This window comes from Balaenoptera acutorostrata, chromosome 3, assembly GCF_949987535.1.
Source record: "Balaenoptera acutorostrata chromosome 3, mBalAcu1.1, whole genome shotgun sequence".
Lineage (NCBI taxonomy): Eukaryota > Metazoa > Chordata > Mammalia > Artiodactyla > Balaenopteridae > Balaenoptera > Balaenoptera acutorostrata.
In genome coordinates, this window is record NC_080066.1 from 107116428 (window position 1) to 107142609 (window position 26182).

The window sequence follows — 26182 nt, forward strand, 5'->3', positions numbered from 1 at the left end:
AAGGCTGTCCTGGACTTGGGCCTTGTCCCTTCGTCTGCTGGCATCCTAATGGCACTGCGTGAAACAAGTATGCAGGGTGACCACAGAGCCCACTGGAAATGGATCACCATTCTTTTTGCCTCTACCTTTGTCATAACCTCGTGCCTCAAATTTGTTGCCAGCTCTTTTGGCAATGGAGGGACCAAGAAGGGAGATGTTGCACATTATAACTTTCAAAACCCCGTGTAAAGTAAAGGGTCTTCTAGGATGGCACTCCTTGAAATAAATTTCAGAACCTAGGCCAAAGAGATGAGCTGAAGCTAGTGAGATGATTTATCTTTATTGCCTAAACCGCGGAACATTCTCTACACAGCAAAAAGGAGAAGTGGGCCAGGAACAGGACATGCAGGGAAACCAAACTTGGGAATTTATTTAGGAGCAGTTGAAGAGGTTAAGGTCCCAACTTGATGAGACTGCAACCTTGAAACAGCGGACAGTCTCTCAGTTCAATAAGGTGAGGCAACAGGACAATGAGAAAGAAAGAGGACTCCCTAAGAACCAGATGGTTTCAGGTTTCAAGTAGAGGAGAACCTGAGCTCATAGTTTCTCATTAGGAAGCCCTCGCTGAGGGACAGGCAACAGGCCCTTCCTTGAGCCTCCCCCACCTAGCCTATGACTTCCTTCAAGGCGGCCCCCAGCTCTGGGAAAGAATACTGATAGCCAGCAGCCAGTGTCCGCCTTGGGACCACCTTCTGGCCCTCCAGCAGCATGATGGCACGTTCTCGCCCAAAGACAGCTTGCACCACAGTGCTGGGAAGAGGGATGAAGGCTGGGCGGCCCAGGGCTGCGCCCAAGGCCCGGGCAAACTCAGCGTTGGTAGTGGAGGAGGCTGGAGCCACTCCGTTCAGGACCCCTTGCACATGGCTTGCTTCAAGGGCGTGGGCTAGGATTCCCACCAAGTCTCTGATGTGAATCCAGGGGAAGAACTGGTGGCCTGAGCCAATGGGGCCCCCCAGGCCCAGGCGGAAGGGCAGCAGCATGTGACCAATGGCACCGCCTCCACGGCCCAGCACAACCCCTAGAGCAGGCAAGAAGGACGGTACGGGAAGGCCCCTCAGCCTCCAGGCAGTCCCACTGTTCCTCCCTGCTTCCCCTTCCTCACCTTTTCCCCATGCTGACTTTGCTCTGTGGCAGGCAAGGGGTGTGGCTCTCTTTGGGATGTCCCGCCCTCCCACCTGTATGTTAGCTAGAAGTGGAGGCATCCTCTGTAAGCCCAGCTCCCCTTATCCCCCCACCCTCCCAGCCCAGAGAAGACATTCCAACCCTGTCTGATACCCAGGCCCCTGGTTCTCACCGGAGCGCACCACCACTTGGCGTGTAGAATCTCCAGGAAGCCTCGCTGCAGCTTCCCATTTGGTTACAAGGTTGGAGAAAAAGTCAAAATCTCCTCCTGGGCTGTCTTCATCGTACTCGGCTGTCAGGCTGGGCTGGTAGTAAGCTGCCGGTGGAACAGCACTTGTTTGCTCTGGGTGTCCTTGGTCCTGTCTGGCCCTTTGCAGTCAAGGCTCCCCTTGGCCTCACCCTCGTTGGCCCTTGGGATCTCCCCATGGGAACTCAGAGCCATGGATATTTTCCCCTTGATCTTCTCCATGAGCTGACCTGTTCTGGCCCTGGAGTCATTCTTATTTTTCGTTATGGGGCTAAGCTGAGGTGCTAGAGTGAGAAGCTAAGAACAAAGACTTGGGTGCCAGACTGCCTTGAGTTTTAATCTCAGCTCCACCATTTATTAACTCTGACTTCAGGCAAATTACATGACCTCTCTGTGCAGAATTTTTGCATCTTTAAAATGGGAATAATAGTACCTACGGCATAGCTTTCTCGTGAGGATTAAATGTAATATGTGCAAATCACTTAGAATAGTGGCTAATGTGTGTGTGTGTATGCGTGTGTGTGTGTGTGTGTATATATATATATATATATATATATATATATATATATATATATATATATATATATATATATATATATATATGTTTGTTATTTGGTCCCAAAGGTAAAATACAAGAATCAAGAATTCTGTTCCTAAAGAACTGTGCTATAAGAAATAAGGGACCTGGAAGTAGGTGGGACTTTCCCTGGCACTGGGAGCAGTGCCACTCCCCTCACTTTCTCTGAGGTCCCCATTTCTCAGTGAAAGTACACAAAAGTCAGGAGAAATATGCATGGAATGAGGGCCTAGGTAGTTCCCGTGCTTGGAAAAGACCAGCACTCTGGGGCCTGAGTTGCCCCTCACTGTGCTCCCTCCTTTCCCTGGCTAGTCTAAGGGTTGGTGGTGTGGGACATACCTACACCTGTGACTAAGACCCAGGCCTGGGGGGATCGTGGGGCCTTGGCAATGGCTCTAGCCAGCATTTGGGTGGTCTCCAGGCGGCTGCTGAGAACCTCTTTTTGGAAGGCTTCATTCCACCTGCAGGAGAAACCAGGGAAATAAAATGCCACTAAATACATGCACATACCCTTCCTTCCCTCTCTTTCCCTGGGGCCCATCCATATCCGTTTCTAATAAAACCCTGCATTGCAGCTTAGAGAAATGGTCCATCTCTTCTGTAGAAGGAAAAGGTATGTCTACTTTGGGCATCCTGAGTGGGGAGTAAGGTCCACCAGCTGGGCGGGAAGAAGGGCAAGTGGGTGTGGAGGAGTGGGGGTGGGGGAATGAGCAGTCCGGGATATGGGTTGAGTTCTCAATCTGGAAGTCCCATTCTCCACAGCTCACAGGTTCTCCTCAGAGTCGGCCCTCTCCTCCCTCTGCTCTGAAGGATGTCAGCTTCAGGGCCCGGCTGACCTGCGGAGAGGGTTGAGGATGTTCTCTCCCGCCAGGTTGACGGCGGCATCGCAGCGGGGCAGCCCCGACGTAGCGAGCTCATCCTGTTGGAGAAAGCACACAGTGCCCGCGAGCCCTCGCCCTGCGCCACCAAACTAGGCCCCCCCACCCCCCATGCTTCCAGAATTTGGACACACCCACGTGATCCGACCGGGCCCTGGCTTTCGGGAGACCAAAGTCACTTCGTGGCCCCTGGCCTTCAGCAGCTGGGTTAGGGCTGTCCCAATGAAGCCCGTCCCGCCACCTGATCAGAAAATGAGAGGTGTTTACCCTCCCGGGGGCGCCTTGCATCCCCACGTGGCCCCCTCTTCCGGTGCCCTCCCATCTGACGCCAGACTTCTCCCCTCCTCGCCCCCTCCCCGCGATGCAGAGGTGACACAGGTCACAGAGCTTAGGGAGATTCGGCTTCTAGGGCTCTGAGGCCAACGCCAGGTTGCCTGTGCACGAGACGGTGCCCTCTCTCAGAAACGGCCTCCTAGCCCTCAACTTCTGGCTATGTTTTCTTTGTATAAACCGGCCTCCTCCCACTCCCCCTTCCTGCCCTCCCTCACCCACAAGAACCCTCATAGCGACCAGGACCTCACGCGCCTGCGCAAGATTTAGAGTCCACCTCCTCTAGGACGACTGCAGCCTTTCTGCGCATGCGTCTTTCGGGAAGCGCCCTCCACTTGTGGGGCGGGCAGGACTGGGCGTGGCCCTGCCTGGCGACCCGGAAGAATTCGTAGTGAAGGCTGTATCTTTCACTGCAAGGAGAGGCGGGGATCTTGGCAAGGAGGCCGGGGGGTGGAGAACTAGACTGAGGGGGCGGGGAAAGAAGGGGAGGAGGCGGAGGAGGGAAGGTTTTAGTGTAGAAAAAACCTTTGACCTAAAGTTCGAAGCTGCTCAATCCTCCGGATTCTGGCTGTCTCTTCAGTGTGGTGGATACGTTAGTACAAGAGAATCCGTCCAGAGGTACAATGGATTTCTTTCTACCCGGCCTATTATTTCACCTTTTCTTCTCCCTGTTCCGGCTCCTTCCTGTCGGCATTTAAACGTTCTCAAGTTCCCCTCGACTTAAAATAACCCTTCTCCAGCGCTCTTCTTCCTCCGCTAATGTCCTATCTTTCTCTTTAACTTCATAGCCAAACTTCTTAGAAGAGTGGTGTCCATTTTCTACTTCTACTTCACATCCGTCTGGCTTTGCCTTTATCATTCATTGCCCCTCTCGCCAATATCACTAATTTCCCACGTGTCACCAAAACTAATGCCCAGTTTACAGTCGTTTTTCTTGACCTCTGTATCACTGGACACTTGCTGACTCCTCCCTCCCTTTGGAAATGCTCTTTTCTCGGCCTCAAGGAAAGCCACACTCTCTTCTGGGTCTTTCGCCCAGCTTTATTCAGTCTGTGTTGCTTGCTCCACCTCCTCTAAGGTCTTACAATGTTGATATTCCTCCAAGCTGGATCCTACGGATCTTCCTTTCTTCCCATTGTGCACTTTCTCCCAAGAATCTACCTCGGTGAATTCGGTTACCAGTTTTTTCAAAGAAGACTTCCCGAATCGCCTATGAACTATAGGAGAGCCTCAGAGCTCCTGAATCCTATAAAAACTTCCCACTGGATATATCTTCTTGGATATCTAAAACCCTTTTGATTTGACTTACTAAATATCTCCCAGATCCATCTATTTCTATCTCTGCCACCATGACTCTTCTTTCCTCTTTGGTCTATTTTCTGCAATAGTCTCTTTAATAGATTTCTGCTTCTGCATGTTTTTTTCTCTCCAAACTGTTCCACACACTGCAAGTGGAATGATCTTTTAAAAGTATGTGGGGGAATTCCCTGGTGGTCCAGTGGTTAAGACTCTGTGCTCCCAATGCAGGGGGCCTGGGTTTGATCCCTGGTTAGGGAACTAGATCCCACATGCATGCCGCAACTAAGAGTTAGCATGCCGCAAATAAAGAATCTGCATGCTGCTACTAAAGATCCCACATGCCGCAACGAAGATACTGCACACAGCAACGAAGATCCCACATGCCGCAACTAAGACCCAGCGCAGCCAAATAGATAAATATTTTAAAATATATATATAAAAAAAATATGTGAGAGGAACACTTTGTGGCATATGAATCCTGAAACACTCCCGTTACAAATGGATATGCTGGATAGAATTGAACACATCTTCACTTAAATGCATTGTCGAGTTAGCTAGAAAATAAAAGAACTCTCCAGAGACCAAAAACAAAGTGTGCTTTGGGACTGAGGCTATCTTGTGCGTTGTCAGTCAGTCTTTGTAACCTAGAGACCTGGTTGACAGGAGACAATACCTGGGACAGTGCGGGGTGGGGAGCTGTGGGGAGAGGGGGAGGAGAGTCTGCTAAATCAGATGCCTTTAGACCACAGATTCAGGAGGGTGGAGGTCCATCAGTATCCTTATGGAAGTGAGGTGGGAATCCCTTCCAGAGCTTTGTGCCCCTTGTAAGAGGGGACATACATAGGGACAGCGCTCTGATCCCAGCAACCACTCCTCCTCCCCTGGGAGGCTGATGGAGAGCAGGTTTGTAATGCCTTAGAGTCTTTTTACTCTGGGGTCCTGGAGATGGGTGGATCAGCTTCTCCCTCCTCCTCAGCCTCTCCTTTGCCAACTGATCTAGTTAAGTGAAACTGTTCGCAGATGTCAAAGTCCATCTGACACTTTGGCAGTTAAAACGTTCAAATCCGAGCCAGACAACAAGACCTGAGAAATTTCTGTCTGCACATCTGGGTGTAGGGGCAAGTGCACCTGGTGCTCTTCAGGAAGACAAGGGTCCCTCCTGAGTCTGTAGCAATCACAAGGACTTCTTTCATTGAAATGGGACAGTTTCCCCCACAGCTGCTTCCTGAAACAGCAAAAGGAGTTGAGCACAGTCTCTCTGGGTGGTCAGGCCATCACTGTGGGGCGGGTCAGGAAGCCAGGACTCAGGGAGAGATCTTCCTCTCAGCGTGGGCTAGGGCAGGGCAGGATGAGGGGTTTGCTGGCAACTCTGCACCTTCCCCCATGCCAGCTCTTTGTGAATGCCCCCTGCTTCATCTTGCTTGGGCAGATTTTTGCAACTTCTCTCAGGCTCTGGGATGTAATTTGCTAGATGCTATTCACATCATCATTTCACATAGTTTCTAATTAAAGTATGATAGGACCAACCAACCAATCAACCAAGATCCTAACATGGAGACCCAACAGATAAAGGAGCCTAGAACCCCTCTGGTCCCCCGTTTTATAAATTTATTTATTTATTTTTGGCTGCATTTGGTCTTTGTTGCTGTGCGCGGCCTTTCTCTGGTTGCGGTGAGCAGGGGTTACTCTTCGTTGCGGTGCACGGGCTTCTCATTGCGGTGGCTTCTCTTGTTGCGGAGCACGGGCTCTAGGCGCGCGGGCTCAGTAGTTGTGGCTCGTGGGCTCTAGAGCGCAGGTTCAGTAGTTGTGGCGCACGGGCTTAGTTGCTCCGCGGCATGTGGGATCTTCCCGGACCAGGGCTCAAACCTGTGTCCCCTGCCTTGGCAGGCGGATTCTTAACCACTGCGCCACCAGGGAAGCCCTGGTCCCTTTTTTTAACAGTCTCTTTAGACCCCAGAGTTTGTGGAGATAGAAGTGAAACCAAGCAACTCAGATTGGGACTTGAACCCACGTGCCGGGACTCGAACCTGGCCAAAACCTAGATTGGGACTTGAACCCATGGACTTTTTTTTTTTTTTTTTAAATTAATTTTTATTTATTTTATTTTTGGCTGCATTGGGTCTTCATTGCTGTGCGCGGGCTTTCTCTAGTTGCGGTGAGCAGGGGCTACTTTTCATTGCGGTGCGCAGGCTTCTCATTGAGGTGGCTTCTCTTGTTGTGGAGCACGGGCTCTAGGCGTGCGGGCTTCAGTAGTTGTGGCGCACGGGCTTAGTTGCTCCACAGCTTGTGGGATCTTCCCGGACCAGGGCTCGAACCCGTGTGCCCTGCATTGGCAGGCGGATTCTTAACCACTGTGCCACCAGGTAAGTCCCAGTTGCATTGTAGTTTTAATTTGTATTTTCCTGATTACTAATAAGGTTGGGTGCCTTTCATATGTTTATTGGCCATCTGGATATCTTATTTTGTGAATTTCCTGTTCAAGTCTGTCAGTGTTTCTTTCGGGTTGTCTTATTTTTTTTCTTATTGATTGACAGGCATTATCTATAAATTCTGCATGTGAGCCCTTTGTTGGCATATGTGCCGTAAGGATCTTCCTCCACTGGGTGGCTTGCCTTTTCACTCTCTTAAAGATGTCTTTTGATGAGAAGTCCTTCTTGTAATCCAATTTATCAAATCATTTTTCCTTTAAGACAGTAATTCTCAACTGAGGGTGAATTTCAGATAAAATACAGGACCCCTAGTTAAATCTGAATATCAGATAAACAATGAAAACATTTAATTATTTCCCAGGAAATTTTTGGGACACACACTATTTTTGTTGTTGTTGTTGAATCTGAGATTCAATTTTAACTGTGTGTTCTGTCCCCCCCGTCACCAAACATGGCAACATTTCCCCCAGGGGACATTTGGCAATGTTCTGGAGACATTTTTCATTGTCATAACCGGGGCAGTGGTGGTGGTGCTACTGGCATCAGTGGGTAGAGGCCAGGGATGCTTTTAAACATCCTACAATGCATGGGACATTCCGCCACAACAAAAATTTATCCTGTTCAAAATATCAGTAGAGCAAGGTTGAGAAACTTGTTTTAAGGTTAGTGATTTTTGTGTGCCTTGAAGAAATCTTTCTAAACCCCAAGGTGATAAAGATACTCCTGTCATATTGTCTAGAAGTTTTATTATTTTATTTTTAATGTGTGGGACACCTGGAACTGATGTTTGTGTGTGTGTGAGATAGGGGTCAAATTTCATTTTTCCCCATGGATATTCACTTGACCCAGCAATATGCACTGAAATGAGTGTCCTTTCCCACTGCCCTGTACTTCCTCCTTTGCCATAAACCAAGGGTCCATGGATGAATGTGTCTTTTTTCTGGACTCCGTTCTGTTTCATTGCTCTAATTGATTGTCTTTGCATCAACATCACATTGTACTAATTAGAGCAGATTTAATAAATCTTGATTTCGGGGGGTATCTTAGTTTGGGTTTTCCCAGAAACAGACCCTGATAACAAAGACTTGAGTGCAAGTAATTTATTTGTGATGTGATTCCTGGAAGGGGTGTGGCTTTAGGACTGTCAACCGAAGACGTGAGAGACGGAATAGGCCAAAGGACTCAATGGAAGGTTCTCTCAGGGATTGGGTGCAGACAGGAAAAAGGCCCTATTCTCCACTCACCTCTTCAGATCCACCCTCCTCCCTGCTCTGTGACCCATCTTTTGCTTCATTTGTATCATTTTTTTTTTAGATTCCACATATAAGCTGTATCATATGATATTTGTCTTTCTCTGTCTGACTTACTTAACTTAGTATGATAATCTCTAGATCCATCCATGTTGCTGCAAATGGCATTATTTCATTCTTTTCAATGGCTGAGTAATATTCCATTGTATATAAGCACCACATCATCTTTATCCATTCCTCTGTCGCTGGACATTGCTTCCATGTCTTGGCTATTGTAAACACCACTGCAATGAACATTGGGGTGCAGGTATCCTTTTGAACCATGTTTGCAAAAAGCAGATTTTAGTTTGAGAACTTTCTAATCTGAATGGTCAGAAAGTGGAGTAGCCACCTTGCTTGGTGATCATCAGCTGAGGATGAGGTAGGAGGGTTTAAGCATTTGGTTAGAGTGGCAGGTGGGTAAGTTAAGTTCCTTTGAGTGAATTTTCTAGTTCCTGAGAAGATCAGTGACAGAGAGAATAGAACCTTGGTTAAGGGTCAGAAACTTTGTATGACTGTAGAAGTCCTTTTACCTTTCTGGGTTCTAATTACACAATTAGGGCTTTGGATTAGGTGATAGCAATGATAGCTAACTTATATTGAGCTCTTCTGTGTTTTAAGCAGAATATTGGTTCATTTAATGCTAACAACAGCTGTATGAGATGGGAACTATAAATACCTGTATTTCAGACATGAAGAAACCGAGGCGTAAAGACATTAAGTATTTTGCCTATGGTCGGCACATAGCTACTAAGTGGCAGAGCTGGGATTTGAACCTAGGCAGTCAGTTCCAGAGCTGGCATGCTTAACCACTAAACCATACAACTTTTCAGCGATAAGTCTTAGTGTTCCAGCTCTAATCATACTGTGCTTTTGGGGTTAAATGAAAAAATATTTGTGAACTTTGCATTATTCTCTACAAATGATGCAACTTCCCATCTTGTATTTTTTTCAAAATGAGATTATTACATAAATCAGGCAAAGCCTCATAGACTGTGAGCTCTGATAGGGCAGGCACTGAACCTGTCTTATTTACTCTTGTCTCCCTGTGCCTGGGACACTGTAGGTGCACAGCACGATTTGTTTATGGATTGAGGGCAGGGCCATGGCAGAGAGGCACATTTTTGCTCAAAAGGTGGCCAGCTGGGCGAGTCCTAGCCCCAAGTCCAGGGCAGGCTGAAGGAAGCCGAGGCTGCCTAGTGACGGGACTTCCAGTGGGCTCTGAGTCCAGTGGGAGGCTGGGCTGGATGTGAAGGGTTGGGCTGCTTTTGAGAAGAGGCCCTGTCTAAATCAGGGGTCTGATCCCCTCTCAGCCAGGGTAGGCGACATTGCCCTACTAGTGCCCTACTGCCTCTCTCCTCTGTGCCTCCCCACAAGTGCTGGGCATTGTTGAGGTCACACAGACTTGGGCTTGCAGAGAGAGTGCGGTGCTTCCCTTGGGACCTGGGCTGGATTCTGATGCACCTGGGGACCTTGAGGACTGCCTGCCCAGCCCTGCCTGGCACTGAGCCTGCTCTTCCTTGGCTTAGGGCTGACATTTTTTTTTTTTGTCACGGATAGAGAAACTTTATTCAACATTTTCTAACAACCACAATAACAGCAGTCAGTAATAACAACAGTAACAACCACAATAATGACGACTAACAACATTGATGATGCTCGATATGATGATGAGAATCATAATAATATATTATAATTTGATATTATAATATCAATACTTATAGGCAGATAGGCCAATCGCACATTCCTCTGTGAGTGAATGACCAAGTGCCCTTATTGAGCCTCATGGGTTGGTTTGGTGTCCGAATCATAGTTTTTCACCTTGAATTGGGTTCTGTGAAGACAAAGGCCAAGCAGCAGAAGGCAAAAAGCAGGAGGAAAGGAAAAGCACTGTAAGTTGAGTGTTGAGCAAGGCGGGGACTCCTGGGACGACATAAGAGGTGAAGCCTGGCAGGGAGAGGAGACCAGGTCAAACAAAGCCTGCCTGCTTGCACCTCCCCATCCTCTGCCCTGAGCTTGGACATCTGGCTCTCCAAGCCAGGTGGTGCTGGCCTCCCTGGAAGAAGGTGGGACAACCCCCCGCCCCTCCCAGGTTGACTTTATGCCTCCCAGGTTGGAAGGCATAAAGTAGCCTTCCAGCCGCTCTTGGTTTGCAGCTCTGTGCAAAGACCATTGGCTGCTGACAGCACCGCCTACAGCAATCATTACCTGCATCTCTGCTGGTGATGCACAGAAATGTCTTCCCACCAGATCTAAAATGAGACCCAGTTAACCTTGCAGTGCCTGGAATGCCTGTCTTCTATCACCATCCACCCAACATACAAGCTCTTTGGTTGTCTCCCACGCTGTCTTGCCTGCTGCTCAGTGGTGCCATCTGGCGGACATGTACCCCTTCCCAGCCCTCTGCATTTGGAATGCTCTATTCCCCAGTAAATCAGCTACTCGACACCTATCTTTTGCTGTGCTTTATTATTATCAAATATGCACGCAGATAGTTAAATCGTTAAGTGATTCTGCAAGAACGTTATGAAAATACTAGCCCCATTCCCCACTTTTGATTTTTCCCCACACCAAAGGCTGTCATCCTGGGATCTCTCTTCACTTCTTGGTTTATTCTCTTGTGTTGGTGGAGCACATCCTCCAGTGCTGAGAAAGGGGGCTGGGAAGTAAACTATTTGAAAATGTTTTAATTTTATGCTGATGCAAACTTCTGTCATTCAGGTGTTGAATTTCCTAGACTGGTGCTCCAATTTTCTTTTTATTTCTCTAGTTTTTTTTCAGTCTGTTTTTTGCTCTAATATCTGGGAGATTTCCTTAGGTTTATCCACCAATTCTCTATATCAGGCTGGATGGCGAGGGCGCCAAGGTAGCCAGGGGAATGGTGGGAGGCAGAGAGGGAGGGAGACAGCTCCCATTGCCTTAGGTGAAGGCTCAGCTCTGGGTGGAGGTACACTGTTGAGCCTCCTCACTTCATTTTTAAAAATTTAATTAATTAATTAATTTTTTGGCTGCGCCTCGCGGCATGTGGATCTTAGTTCCCTGACCAGGCATTGAACCCGTGCCCCCTGCAGTGGAAGCGTGGAGTCTTAACCACTGGACCACCAGGGAAGTCCCTAGCCTCCTCACTTCTGTCCCTGCCTTTTTGGTAGAACCCAGGGAAGCTGTCTGCTTTGGACTGTAATTGTGTAGTGTTTGTGCTGGGCAGGTCCTAGGCTGTTCTTTTCCATGGCATGGGGAAATCCTCTTCTATTGGGGCTAATTCTCCTGCAGATGTTGTAAAGTTTTCCTTCCTCTTATCAGGCCCCAGCATCTGACAGCTGGAGCCATGACTTTCTCTGCATCTCTGAATCAAATCTGCACTGATGGTTGATCTTGTCTTTTCTGGGTGAGCTGGTTGAAGAGATCAGTGTGGCATCAACAGCTTTTTCCACACTCTGTGTCCAAGAAGAGCTTCTTATTTTCTGGGCTCATGGCCCGGGGCAGACCCAGACACTGCCTTCAGGGCATCCTTAAAGTTCTCCCATAGCTGGTCCCTCCCAGCACAGCCTCTGGACAATCCTGAGGAAGTCTACCCTCCCCCATCTTCTTTCCTGGACAGCATGGCACTGTGTCCTGTGGTTTCCCTGCTCCCTGGGGACTGTGCTGTGTATGGGAGTAACAGGGATAAGATCATTCGCTGAGCATCTAAGCAGTTTCAGAAAGCACTTTTGTGTCTCTGCATTTTTCATTTTTTTGGTCATTTGTAAAAATATAGAAATAATTGTAAAGAGAATGGATAAGCCATTTATTTAATTATAATTCTGACACAATTATGTCCATTTCTGAAGAATTCTGTCCAGTTTTCTCCCAAAACGTACAGTATTCCACACTGTTGCAGTCAAAGTGAATGTACATTTTTGAATATTCTGCTTTCTTCAATTCGCATTGTATTGCATTTCTAACTAGATTTGGAGTTAGGACTCCCAAGCTCTGAGGCAGGAGCAAGCGGGAGATGTTGGCAGTCCCTCAGTGTGGGGAGCCTAGGTGTGGGAGGCTATGGAGGCAGGAGAGTTACTTCAGAAGGAGGAGCCAGGCAGGAAGGCCTGTCCTCCTGTCTCCTATAAATTAGAGTGAAGTCTGTTTGATGATCCCAGAACTGTGGCCCGGCATTCACCATAGGCTCTAGTCAGGTATCCTGGGACTGGAGGGCTTCTGGGCTGGTTTCCCAGTCCTGGTTCCAGCGGTAGGTGGTGATAAGCATCAAGTATGTGGCAAAGAATGTTAAGAAAAGCTTTTGTTGGGAGGCTTGGCTTAATTTCAAAAATTCTGGCTAGAATTCTCTAGAAATTTGGGGTCACTCTGGTGTTAGTGACAGGCTGGATTTCAGGTGCACTCAGAGTTGGCTCTAGGGCCAGGTTTGGCTGAAGCCTAAGCATCCCTTTCCTGGGTTGGAGATATCCTACCCTGTACTGGCCTCTCATTCATTGGCCTGATACCTTTCATTTCCTGTGGATGACTTAATTAGACCTGAGATTCTGGAGACCTGCAGGCCCATGATGCTTCCCACTTTGTCCTAAGGCCTCGGGCTCAGGAGAGCTCTCTGGGTTTTTGTCACAAACATGATTTTGGTGTAGATAAGAGGGTATAAGGGATAGAGACTGCCAGAAGCCATGGGACTGAGGATCACCTTTAGGGCCACTTCTGATGAATCGATATTGGCTTATCTGTGACCTGGCCTGGTTTGGGTAGGTGTGGGGATGGTGGAAGAGATGGAAGGAAAGGAGAAGGTGGACGAAAAGTTAGAAAAGGAGAAGGAGAAAGAGAGAGGGCACTCACTTCCATAAAGCATGGCTCTTTTAGTTACTGCAGCTTTCACTGGAGTTACATGGAGTGAGTAAAGTTAAAAGCCATGTTGCTGTGAGTCCGAATTTTTAGGAAGAAAATGCTTTCACCAAGGGAGGTGGTAAAGGCTCCATGAACTGGCAGTTGTGACCATCACCTGGCCATTTTGGGCTCCTCATACCAGTGGACCAGCAGGCAAAGAAAGGAGGTACTATACTGGCTGGAGTAATTGACCGTGAGGCCTGTGAGAAGCTAGGGTTGTTGCTGTACAAAGGGCGAAGAGAAGAGCATGACTTGAACCCAGGGGATTCGCTGGGGACATCCCTTGTACTTTAGTGCTCAGTGATCATTACAAATGGGCAACGGCAACTAGTCAAACCTGTCAAATATAAGGCAACTAAAGACTCAGCCCCCTCAGGGTTAGAGGTCTGGGTAACCCCAGCAGACATATAACCCAGGCCGACTCAAGTGTTGGCCAAAGGGGAGGGAAATCTAGAATGGGTGGTAGAGGGGTGAGATGAGAAATATCAATTAAGACCCGGGAACAGCTGTAGCACAGGACCCTGTAGCTTGATTTACCAACCCTCTTTAGGTCTTTTTAGGAGACTGTGATTGGCTATTAAACTGAAGGTTTGAACTGGTACCTTCCCTCTCAGGAAAGAAGGATGGGCATCTTGTTCTCAGGCAAGATCCAGATACTGTAAGAAGGTGCAAGTGGATTTGGGTGGCATAGGGAAGGCTTCGTCAGGACCATTTTATCCACTACCTCTGATCAGCTCAATCAGCTATACTTCCCAGCTCACACCATTCCCATGGGTATAAATCCCTGGCCACCACTACCTTTGCTAAAGACAAAAGAACGTCCATGCAAGGCGCTAATTGACAAGGAGAGACCACCATGCCTGTGCACTGACCCAAGGGCTCCCATGAAGGCTTAGCTTCTTTAGCCACATCCTGGATATGGGCTGAGTGATGCGATCTGGAAGTGCAAGGGTATTTACCCCCTACAGAGCAAACCTTGACCAACGGGAGAATGAATGGGTGTATGTGCTTATGCACAGGTAGGTCCATGTATGGTACTGAGTCAGCTATAGTTAGAATACCAGGGGTTTGGAGCCAGCATATAAAGGAAATAAAGATAGTTATTAATCCTAGCCTCTAGAATAACCACCATAATTATTTTGATGTTAATTTCTTCTAGTTGTCTTTCTATGCATACATACGATATATAATTACAAAAATTGAGATTCTACTACAGGGAGATATTTATGTTGCTTTTAAAAAGCATTCTATTACATTGCATTTTCCTACATGATTCAATGTTTTGAAATAAATTTTTAATAACTTCAAAATACTCAGTCGTATGAATTTATTATTTAAACTTTGTTCCATGGCTGGGAATCTAGTTTTTCTACTACTGAAAATGCTGAGATTAAAATTTTTATTCATAAACTTTTGTGTATATCTCTGATTCTTTATTAAAGATGAATTTCTGGGAAGAGTTCACTTAATTGAAGGGAATCACCATGCCCTCAGAAGCGAGGAGTGGTATCAGCCACAGGCTCCTGCTGTGTCTGTCCCTGTCCCGCCCTTTTTCTCTCCTCCAGCCGGTCCCTCAACTGGCAAGAGTTGGAGGCCAAGCAGGCTCTAGGCCTTCATCTTCCTGCTGGTTACGGAGCAGCCGTTTGTGACTGTCGTTCGTGCAGAACTCGTGATGCTGTCCCTCCTCTTATCTGTTCCATGTTTTTGTTTTGCAGAAATGAGTGACAGATGATGTTCTCTGCCTCTCAGATCAAAGCTCCACAGATGGTAGATCTTTTCCTATCGAGGGGGACTGTGAGGAGGGCCCAACGCGGTGCCAAATGCATCTAAACTGGGGGTTCTCAGCTGAGGGTGATTCCTGCCCAGCTCCCTCACCCCTCCCCAACCACAGCCCCAGGGGACATACAGCAAAGCCTGGAGATGGTTTTGATTCATAAGTTGGTTGAGACGAGACTGTTGCTACTGACATCTAGTGGAGAGGTCAGGGATGCTCTAAACATCCTACAATTCGAAATGTTCTTAGTGATTCTGAATATCCTTAAAGATAAATCAGAGTTGGTGTTGAGTTGACGATGAAGGCAAGGAAGGATCTGGTGTAATTTCTTCTTTATGTTGGAAATACGGGTCCTGCCTCTCCAGGGAATCCCTTTCTCTTCTTTCTTTCCTATTTTTCTTCACCGTTTCCTCTCCGTCTCTGTCTCTCTCACAGACACATCACACACCCACCCCTTTCAAGGCTTATGGAATGCCTGACGCTGGGAGGAGAGAGCAGCAGAGAGAGGAGACACACGCTCAGGTCTGGAAGCGGGCATTTATTGGGAATTATTGGGAATTCTGTGATCTGGAGGAGCCTTCCTGAGGCTTAGGGATGTGGTGGGACTTGAGCAGGAACCAGAGGCAGATCCAGAATGAGTGGCACAGAGAACCTGCTCGGATCCGGTTCCAGATTTCCCTTCAGGCTGACCCAGGTTCCAGGTTAATTCTCTTTCAGGACCTTATTGATCCAGGGCCGGTAATGGGAGATCCGGGTGAAGATGACAGGGGGCTTTGCATCCGACTGTCCATAGGAGACAATGCCCTGGGCTACCCCAGCGCAGAGAAGAGGGCCCCCTGAGTCTCCCTGTGGGACAGAGAGGGAAAGGGAGCGAGAGGGGAAAGGTGAGCCAGGGAACCACCCACTCCTCCCCATGGTCCCAACTCTGAGTTGGTCAGACCTATTGGGTTGGCCAAAAAGTTCGTTCAGATTTTTCCATAGCATCTTATGGAAAAACCCGAACGAACTTTTTGGGCAACCCAATAGCATCAGTGGCGGGAACCCTGGTTCCTCATGAGGTTCTATGTCTCTGTCTGATGCTGCTTCTTGCTTTCCTTCCTGGCGCCCCATGACCCTGTGTAGCAGCCTGGGAGGGATAGTCAGAGACTGCATGGGGCCGCGGCAGGATGATCAGCACAGGGACGTTTCCAGCTCCTCAGTCCTGTGATCTCAAACTTTGTCACCGGCTGACACTCTTCTGACTCCATCTCCTTCCAGGAGATGTCCGGACCCTGAACAGTGATTGTGGAGAAAACCCTAGTCTGAGGATCACCTTAAATGCAGATTTTGTCTTCTGGGGATTGCCCACGCACAGCGGGAGATTCTGGTCAAAAGTAGTGAAGTGTCTGCAGGCCTGGGGCTCCATGAGACTCAGCTTCACCTCTTGCAGAGTGTTGGAGCCCGGCTCCTGAACATTTGTTCTTCCCCAGCCAGCCACCCGGCACATTCTCCCGGGTGGGATGAAATTGAATTGGGGTGGAAGGGGGAGTGTCCCCACGGCCAGGGTCAGGTTGGCTTTCCCCTTCAGCTGTGAAGGAAACGAGGGCTGTCAGAGCTAGAAATGGGCTTGGGGGCAACTGGAGGCAATCAGGGAGGGACAGGGCAGGTTGTTTCACATTACAGCCACTTCCAAGGGGGGAGTTGAGGGGCGCTGTCCAGGGGCAGGTTGGGGAAATGTCAGGGCAATGGGACCTGAAGGGGAAGCCCTGGAGAACAGGAAGTGGAGAAGGGGAAGAAGAATTTCCACCTTCAGTAACATGATGTCACGGTGAACAATAGAGTCATTGTATTTTGGGTGAGGGAACTGTTTTACGACTTCAAGCTTCTGCCATGTGTCTTCTTTCTTTTTTATGTTATGGGCTCCAAGGGTGACCATTATAGACCTTCGTGAGGGAGAAGAAGGACAAGGTAAAACAGTGACAGTGTGATTTTCTCCTGAGATATGCCCATTCTGAGAAAAGGGAACAGAGTCTCTCCCAGGGTCAACGGTTTCTTCCCAGCCCCCCTTATCTGGGCCACTTGTGGTATTGGAGGGGCTCAGGTTTTACTCAGGGAAGAGCTTTCCCAGGGAACAGAGACAATTTCCAAGACCCTTGGGACTTGCTGGGGACTGAGCGGGCCATGGAGGACCCAGGGGACAGGATTGGCATTTCCTACTCAGGGCCAGCCCTTTGGAGCCAGAGGTGTCAGAGGGAAGGGGGAAGTGCTGGTGTCTCAGGTGGGTGCTGTTCTCTGTCTCCCATGGAAAGGATGGGTTCAGGTCCCTGGGAACTGAAGGCCAGTGTTCCTGAAAAGCACATAGAGGAAGTGGCCCAGAGAACTGGGTGGGACCCTGAAGAGTGAGTCCATATCTCATGTGCTGGGGTCGGGGAGAGGGAGCTACTTTTAGAAGAGGGGTGCTGGGATGGGGTCGCCTTTCCTTTGAGGGGAGCTGAGCTCACAGTGACTGAGTGTCAGGGGAGCTCTTCAATTATGAGACCGATTTCCTTAAGCCCAAGTCTTTCCTCTCCTTGAAGAGACCCAGAGCCAGGAGCTCCCCCTCAGGCCCCCCAGGGGGTGTCCCTGGTTGCCCCTCTGGCTGTTTACCTCCCATTTGGAGATAAACAGGACCCTGTTGTCTCACTTTCCTGCACAGTGAGCAGCCGTCAGGACAAAGTCCCTTCTTATCAGGAAACCACCACAAGCCACCAGCGTATCCTGGGGAGTGACAATTTCCAGGTGGGCCATGTAGGGGCGGGAGTGTGGCTTGCTCTCTGTGCCCCCGATGATGTCGCCTGGAACAGAGCACCCCAGGGCTTGAACACAGAGAATGCACAAGCTGGGTTAAAGTTGGGAGAGGCTTCTTTCGAATGCATCCTCCTCCTGTGATCTGCCCATCCTCCCTCTCTGGGGGCTCTGGTACCTGCTCTTCTTCCTCCAGGCACGGCAGCCAGCTCGGCCTCAGATGCCATGCCGTCGTGTTTCACCTCGGATTTCCCCCACTCCCATTCTGCACCTGCTCGACTCTCCTCTGCAACCGTGCAAGACAAGCTCTCCAGGTTCCTGTCTCAACCGTCTTCATAGCCCGTGAGTGCTCACAGATCGGCCAAATTACAAGGCCAGAAGGTGAAGGCAACACAGGACTTTAAGCACAGTGTCACACGTTATATAAAGAGATGACACCCCCTTCATCCTGCCTGCTCTGGGCTTTCCCCCGATCAAAGTGGGGTTCCTTGTTCCTGGGAACTACCACAGGCTGCAGAGAATGGGTGGCCACAACCCCAGTGGAAACTTCACTCTGGGCTCTTGGGGAGAGATCTGGGGTTCTGTTTAAGAGTCAGCTACTTTCAGACTAACATCTTATTTAGTCTTGATGCTGCAGCTTCCAGATGGAATGACCCCAACACTCACCAGCTTCACCTCTGGAGCAGAGGAGGAAGAGCAGCAGGGGGAGAGGAAGATGATGCATCTTCTCAGAGAGGCCGTCCAGGACAGGTGCCTCTTCTATTTTCCAGTCTTGGGTTTATAACTCCCAGCAAGTGAAGGCAGGGCAGGGCTGGTAACCACAGGAACTGCATGGTCACCTTTTCTTCTCTCATTCTGAGCTGGTTATCTTTCTAATCAGAGGTTCCCCCAGAGATGCCCTCTGTTTTGCTGGAGACAAGGTTGAGTCCTGAACTCCTGAGTCTTGGCTTCAGGGATGAGCTCTCAAGCCTGGTGCCTCATCTGTGGTGGGAGATGGAGGGATCATGTCTTTCCCAGGTAGGGAAGCTCATTAAAGCCCCATCACAGACATGGGTGGGGGAAAGTCTTTACACTGCACATTCAGAAAGCACATGCACTTTTACGGCCATGACCCACAGTAGGAAATACATTTTGCAAAACGACCCAATGCATATACTATATTTATGTGTGTGTACATGAACATAAACTTACACACATGTGAATGAATCAAGAGTTTCAGGAAAAAGCTATTCGGGGTCTTTTGTGTTTCTATACAAATTGTAAAATTTTTTGTTCTAATTCTGTGAAAAATGCCATTGGTAGTTTGATAGGGATTGCGTTGAATCTGTAGATTGCTTTGGGTCTACATAGTCATTTCCACAATACTGATTCTTCCAAATCAAGAACATGGTATATCTCTCTATCTGTTTGTGTCATCTTTGATTTCTTTCATCAATATCTTACAGTTTTCTGAGTACAGGTCTTTTGTCTCCCTAGGTAGGTTTATTCTTAGGTGATTTATTTTTTTTTTGATGCGATGGTAAATGGGATTGTTTCCTTAATTTCTCTTTTTGATCTTTTGTTGTTAGTGTATATGAATGCAAGAGATTTCTGTGTATTAATTTTGTATCCTGCAACTTTCCAGAATTCATTGGTGAGCTCTAGTAGTTTTCTGGTAACATCCTTAGGATTCTCTAAGTATAGTACCATGTCATCTGCAAACAGTGACAGTTTAACTTCTTCTTTTCCAATTTGGATTCCTTTTATTTCTTTTTCTTCTCTGATTGTCATAACTAGGACTTCCAAAACTATGTTGAACAAAAATAGTGAGGGTGGACATACTTGTCTTGTTCCTGATCTTAGAGGAAATGCTTTCAGCTTTTCACCTTTGAGTATGATGTTAGTTGTAGGTTTGTCATATATGGCCCTTATTATGATGAGGTACGTTCCTTCTATGCACACTTTCTGGAGAGTTTTTATCATAAATGGGTGTTGAATTTTGTCAAAAGCTTATTGTGCATCTATTGAGACAATCATATGGTTTTTATTCTTCAATTTGTTTATGTGGTGTATCACAGTGATTGATTTGTGGATATTGTCTTCACTGGGTTTGGCATCGAAGTTTTGCTAGTCTCATAAGGGAGATGGGTAGCATCTACTCTCCAAAAGAAATTGTATACCATTCTTTGAATTTTTTTTTTTTTTTTTACATATTTCCAGTGAAGCCATGTGAGCCTGGGGCTGTACTTGCTGGAATATTTTTGAAACTGGAATCAATTTATTTAATGTTTATAGGACAATTTAAACTTCCTGAGTATGTTTCTTTCAGTTATATTTCCTAGAGATTTGTCAATTCCATGTATAACTTCAAAATTATTGGCTTCCCAGTGACCTGTAAGGTAACATAGATATGATTTATATATAAACATATATCTCCCAGATATAAACCCTTTCTTAATTCTCCCACCCTGTGGCTTTACTTTTCACTGTCAGTAGTGTCTTGGATAGCCTCATCCACCAGAGGGCAGACAGCAGAAGCAAGAAGAACTACAATCCTGCAGTCTGTGGAAAAAAACCCACATCTACAGAAAGATAGACAAGATGAAAAGGCAGAGGGCTATGTACCAGATGAAGAAACAAGATAAAACCTCAGAAAAACAGCTAAATGAAGTGGAGATAGGCAACCTTCCAGAAAAAGAATTCAGAATAATGATAGTGAAGATGATCCAGGACCTTGGAGAAAGAATGGAGGCAAAGATCGAGAAGATGAAAGAAATGTTTAACAAAGACCTAGAAGAATTAAAGAACAAATAAACAGAGATGCACAATACAATAACTGAAATGGAAAATACACTAGAAGGAATCAATAGCAGAATAACTGAGGCAGAAGAACGGATAAGTGACCTGGAAGACAGAATGGTGGTATTCACTGCTGTGGAACAGAATAAAGAAAAAAGAATGAAAAGAAATGAAGACAGCCTAAGAGATCTCTAGGACAACGTTAAACGCAAAAACATTCACATTATAGGGGTCCCAGAAGGAGAAGAGAGAGAGAAAGGACCTGAGAAAATATTTGAAGAGATTATAGTCGAAAATTTCCCTTACATGGGAAATGAAATAGCCACCCAAGTCCAGGAAGAGCAGCGAGTCCCATACAGCATAAACCCAAGGAGAAACATGCCGAGACACATAGTAATCAAACTGGCAAAAATTAAAGACAAAGAAAAATTATTGAAAGCAGCAAGGGAAAAACGACTAATAACATACAAGGGAGCTCCCATAAGGTTAACAGTGGATTTCTCAGCAGAAACTCTACAAGCCAGAAGGGAGTGGCATGATATACTTAAAGTGATGAAAGGGAAGAACCTACAACCAAGATTACTCTACCCAGCAAGGATCTCATTCAGATTTGATGGAGAAATCAAAAGCTTTACAGACAAGCAAAAGCTAAGAGAATTCGCACCACCAAACCAGCTCTACAACAAATGCTAAAGGAACTCCTCTAAGTGGGAAACATGGAGAAGAAAAGGACCTACAAAAACAAACCCAAAACAATTAAGAAAATGGTCATAGGAACATACATATCGATAATTACCTTAAACGTGAATGGATTAAATGCTCCAACCAAAAGACACAGGCTCACTGAATGGATGCAAAAACAAGACCCATATATATGCTGTGTACAAGAGACCCACTTCAGACTTAGGGACACATACAGACTGAAAGGGAGGGGATGGAAAAAGATACTCCAAATGGAAATCAAAAGAAAGCTGGGGGGCTTCCCTGGTGGCACAGTGGTTGAGAATCTGCCTGGCAATGCAGGGGACACGGGTTCGAGCCCTGGTCTGGGAAGATCCCACATGCCGCGGAGCAACTAGGCCCGTGAGCCACAACTACTGAGCCTGCGTGTCTGGAGCCTGTGCTCTGCAACAAGAGAGGCCACGACAGTGAGAGGCCCTCGCACTGCGATGAAGAGTGGCCCCCGCTTGCCGCAATTAGAGAAAGCCCTCGCAGAGAAACAAAGACCCAACACAGCCAAAAATAAATAAATAAATAAATTAATTAAAAAAAAAAAAGAAAGCTAGAGTAGCAATACTCATATCAGATAAAATAGATTTTAAAATAAAGAATGTTACAAGAGACAACGAAGGACACTACATAATGTTCAAGGAATCAATCCAAGAAGAAGAAGATATAACAATTATAAATATATATGCATGCAACATAGGAGCACCTCAATACATAAGGCAACTGCTAACAGCTATAAAAGAGGAAATCGACAGTAATGCAATAATAGTGGGGGACTTTAACACCTCACTGACACCAATGGACAGATCATCCAAACAGAAAATTCATAAGGAAACACAAGCTTTAAATGACACAATAGACCAGATAAATTTAATTGATATTTATAGGACATTCCATCCAAAAACAGCAGATTACATTTTCTTCTCAAGTGCGCACAGAACATTCTCCGGGATAGATCATATCTTGGGTCACAAATCAAGTTTCAGTAAATTAAAAAAAATTGAAATCATATCAAGCATCTTTTCTGACCACAACGCTTTAAGGTTAGAAATCAATTACAGGGAAAAAAAAAAGTAAAAAACAGAAACACATGGAGGCTAAACAATACGTTACTAAGTAACCAAGAGATCACTGAAGAAATCAAAGAGGAAATCAACAAATACCTAGAGACAAATGACAATGAAAACACGACCATCCAAAACCTATGGCATGCAGCAAAAGCAGTTCTAAGAGGGAAGTTTACAGTGATACAAGCCTACCTCAAGAAACAAGAAAAATCTCAAATGAACAATGTAACATTACACCTAAAGGAACTAGAGAAAGAAGAACAAACAAAACCCAAAGTTAGCAGAAGGAAAGAAATCATAAAAATCAGAGCAGAAGTAAATGAAATAGAAACAAAGAAAACAATAGCAAAGATCAATAAAACTAAAAGCTGGTTCTTTGAGAAGATAAACAAAATTGATAAAGCATTACCCAGACTCATCAAGAAAAAGAGGGAGAGGACCCAAATCAACAAAATTAGAAACGAAAAAGGAGAAGTTACAACAGACACCGCAGAAATACAAAGCATCCTAAGAGACTATTACAAGCAATGTTATGCCAATAAAATTGACAACCTGGAAGAAGTGGACAAATCCTTAGACAGGTATAACCTTCCAAGACTGAACCAGGAAAACATAGAAAATATGAACAGACCAATCACAAGTAATGAAATTGACACTGTGATTAAAAATCTTCCAACAAACAAAAGCCCAGGACCAGATGGCTTCACAGGTGAATTCTATCAAATATTTACAGAAGAGCTAATACCCATCCTTCCCATACTCTTCCAAAAAATTGCAGAGGAAGGAACACTCCCAAACTCATTCTATGAGGCCACCATCACCCTGATACCAAAACCAGACAGAGATACTACAAAAAAAGAAAATGACAGACCAATATCATTGATGAATATAGATGTAAAAATCCTCAACAAAGTACTAGCAAACTGAATCCAACAACACATTAAAAGGATCATACACCATGATCAAGTGGGATTTATCCCAGGGATGCAAGGATTCTTCAGTATACGCAAATCAATCAATGTGATACACCACGTTAACAAATTGAAGGATAAAAACCATATGATCATCTCAATAGATGCAGAAAAAGCTTTTGACACAATTCAACACCCTTTTATGATAAAAACTCTCCAGAAAGTGGGCATAGAGGGAACCTACCTCAACATAATAAAGGCCATATACAACAAACCCACAGCAAACATCATTCTCAATGGTGAAAAACTGAAAGCATTTCCTCTAAGATCAGGAACGAGACAAGGCTGTCCACTCTCACCACTATTATTCAACATAGTTTTGGAAGTCCCAGCCACGGCAATCAGAGAAGAAAAAGAAATAAAAGGAATACAAACTGGAAAAGAAGAAGTAAAACTGTCACTGTTTGCGGATGACATGGTACTATACATAGAGAATCCTAAAGTTGCCTCCAGAAAACTACTAGAGCTAATCAATGAATTTGGTAAGTTGCAAGATACAAAATTCATGCACAGAAATCTCTTGCATTCCTATACACTAATGATGAAAAATCTGAAAGAGATATTATGGAAACACTCTCATTTACCATTGCAACAAAAAGAATAAAATACCTAGGAATAAACCTACCTAAGGAGACAAAAGACCTGTATGCAGAAAATTATAGGACACTGATGAAAGAAATTAAAGATGATACAAACAGATGGAGAGATATACCATGTTCTTGGTTTGAAAGAATCAATATTGTGGAAATGACTATACTACCCAAAGCAATCTACAGATTTAATGCAATTCCTATCAAATTATCAATGGCATTTTTTACAGAACTAGAACAAAAATCTTAAAATTTGTATGGAGACATAAAAGACACCCAATAGCCAAAGCAGTCTTGAGGGAAAAAAACGGAGCTGGAGGAATCAGACTCCCTGACTTCAGACTATACTCCAAATCTACAGTAATCAAGACAATATGGTACTGGCACAAAAACAGAAACATAGATCAATGGAACAGGATAGAAAGCCCAGAGATAAACCCATGCACCTATGGTCAACTAATCTATTACAAAGGAGGCAAGGATATACAATGGAGAAAAGCCAGTCTCTTCAATAAGTGGTGCTGGGAAAACTGGACAGCTACATGTAAAAGAATGAAATGTGAACACTCCCTAACACCATATACAAAAATAAACTCAAAATGGATTAGAGACCTAAACATAAGACTGGACACTATAAAACTCTTAGAGAAAAACATAGGAAGAACACTGGTTCTTTTGTTTTTTTTGTTAAGAACACTGACATAAATCACAGCAAGATCTTTTTTGATCCACCTCCTAGAGTAATGGAAATAAAAACAAAAATAAACAAAAGGGACCTAATGAAACTTAAAAGCTTTTGCGGGCTTCCCTGGTGGCGCAGTGGTTGAGAATCTGCCTGCCAATGCAGGGGACACGGGTTCGAACCCTGGTCTGGGAGGATCCCACATGCCGCGGAGCGACTAGGCCCGTGAGCCACAATTGCTGAGCCTGCGCGTCTGGAGCCTGTGCTCTGCAATGGGAGGGGCCGCGATGGTGAGAGGCCCGCGCACCGCGATGAGGAGTGGCCCCCACTTGCCGCAACTGGAGAAAGCCCTCGCACAGAGGTGAAGACCCAACACAGCCATAAATAAAAATAAAATTAAAAAAAAAAAAAAATGCTTTTGCAAAGCAAAGGAAACTACAAACAAGATGAAAAGACAACCCTCAGAATGGGAGAATATATTTGCAAACGAATCAACGGACAAAGGATCAATCTCCAAAATATATAAACAGATCATGCAGCTCAATATTAAAAAAACAAACAACCTAATCCAAAAATGGGCAGAAGACCTAAATAGACATTTCTCCAAAGAAGACATACAGATGGCCAAGAAGCACATGAAAAGCTGCCCAACATCACTAATGATTAGGGAAATGCAAATCAAAATTACAATAAGGTATCACCTCATACCAGTCAGAACGGCTATCATCAGAAAATCTACAAACAACAAATGCTGGAGAGGGTGTGGAGAAAAGGGAACCCTCTTGCACTGTTGTTGGGAATGTAAATTGATACAGCCACTCTGGAGAACTGTATGGAGGTTCCTTAAAAAACTAAAAATAGAATTACCATATGACCCAGCAATCCCACTACTGGGCATATACCCAGAGAAAACCATAATTCAAAAAGACACATGCACCCCAATGTTCATTGCAGCACTATTTACAATAGCCAGGTCACGGAAGCAACCTAAATGCCCATCGACAGACGAATGGATAAAGAAGTTGTGGTACATATCTACAATGGAATATGACTCAGCCATAAAAAGGAACGAAATTGGGTCATTTGCAGAGACATGGATGAATCTAGATACTGTCATACAGAGTGAAGTAAGTCAGAAGAGAAAAACAAATATGATATATTAACACATATATGTGGAACCTAGAAAAATGGTACAGATGACCGGTTTGCAGGACAGAAATTGAGACACAGATGTAGAGAACAAACGTATGGACACCAAGGGGGGAAAGCGGCGGGGGGTGGTGGTGTGATGAATGGGGAGATTGGGATTGACATATATACCCTAATATGTATAAAATGGATAACTAATAAGAACCTGCTGTATAAAAAAATAAATAAAATAAAATTCAAAAATTCAAAACATGTCCTGTGTAACCAGAATTTCATCTTTATTCATATATACACAACAAACATTTAATGTAGGTCAATTTTTGCATTATTATTGATGGTTAGTGCTTTGTATATTTTGTATAAAATTGTTTGCCCAATGTTAAGTGTATAAAGAAATTCTCCTATATCCAAAGTTTTAAGTTTTTACCTTTAAATTAATTAATTTGAGGTATAGTGTTAGTCAAGTTTCATCTTTACTCACATATACCCAACAAATTTTACTAGAAATTATTTTCATCATTATTAATCATTTTGAACTCATTTTTTGTTTCCATTATGTTTTTACTCATGATTCATTTGGCCCTTGAACAGCGTGGGAGTTTAGGG

General features: G+C 45.5%; 3 protein-coding genes across 17 annotated transcripts in view; 1 reads left to right on the forward strand and 2 right to left on the reverse strand.

Moving 5' to 3' along the window:
* Positions 1-289: 289 nt before the first annotated feature.
* SDR39U1 (short chain dehydrogenase/reductase family 39U member 1) lies at positions 290-3451 on the reverse strand. 3 transcript variants are annotated; one of them, XM_007180653.2, is made up of 6 exons: positions 3412-3451; positions 2998-3104; positions 2822-2904; positions 2325-2446; positions 1334-1477; positions 290-1057 (listed from the first exon to the last, which is right to left on the reverse strand). In XM_007180653.2, the coding sequence occupies exons 1-6, from the start codon at positions 3425-3427 to the stop codon at positions 645-647; spliced, it is 885 nt and encodes a 294-aa protein (XP_007180715.1). In that variant the 5' UTR covers positions 3428-3451; the 3' UTR covers positions 290-644. The 3 variants fall into 3 exon arrangements, with proteins under 3 accessions (XP_007180715.1, XP_028021932.1, XP_057398388.1); XM_028166131.2 differs by lacking the exon at positions 2998-3104; XM_057542405.1 differs by lacking the exons at positions 2998-3104; positions 3412-3451 and adding an exon at positions 3131-3396.
* Positions 3452-3684: 233 nt separating this feature from the next.
* Positions 3685-26182, forward strand: part of LOC103010732 (cathepsin G-like) — a 29194-nt gene continuing 6696 nt past the window's right edge. Inside the window, exons 1-8 of one of the 13 annotated variants that reach the window (XM_057543185.1) lie at positions 3702-3811; positions 14789-14840; positions 15283-15369; positions 16754-16794; positions 17048-17104; positions 17522-17952; positions 18248-18360; positions 18491-18627. The gene's annotated coding sequence lies outside the window, so the exon portion shown is untranslated. Of the gene's footprint in view, positions 3812-14788; positions 14841-15282; positions 15370-16753; positions 17953-18233; positions 18361-18490; positions 18628-26182 lie in introns of those variants that run through there. The other 12 variants (XM_057543187.1, XM_057543189.1, XM_057543188.1 and 9 more) reach the window with 12 other exon arrangements.
* Positions 15550-18334, reverse strand: CMA1 (chymase 1). Its single transcript, XM_007180660.2, has 5 exons — positions 18277-18334; positions 17510-17660; positions 16634-16769; positions 16160-16414; positions 15550-15693 (listed from the first exon to the last, which is right to left on the reverse strand). The coding sequence occupies exons 1-5, from the start codon at positions 18332-18334 to the stop codon at positions 15550-15552; spliced, it is 744 nt and encodes a 247-aa protein (XP_007180722.1).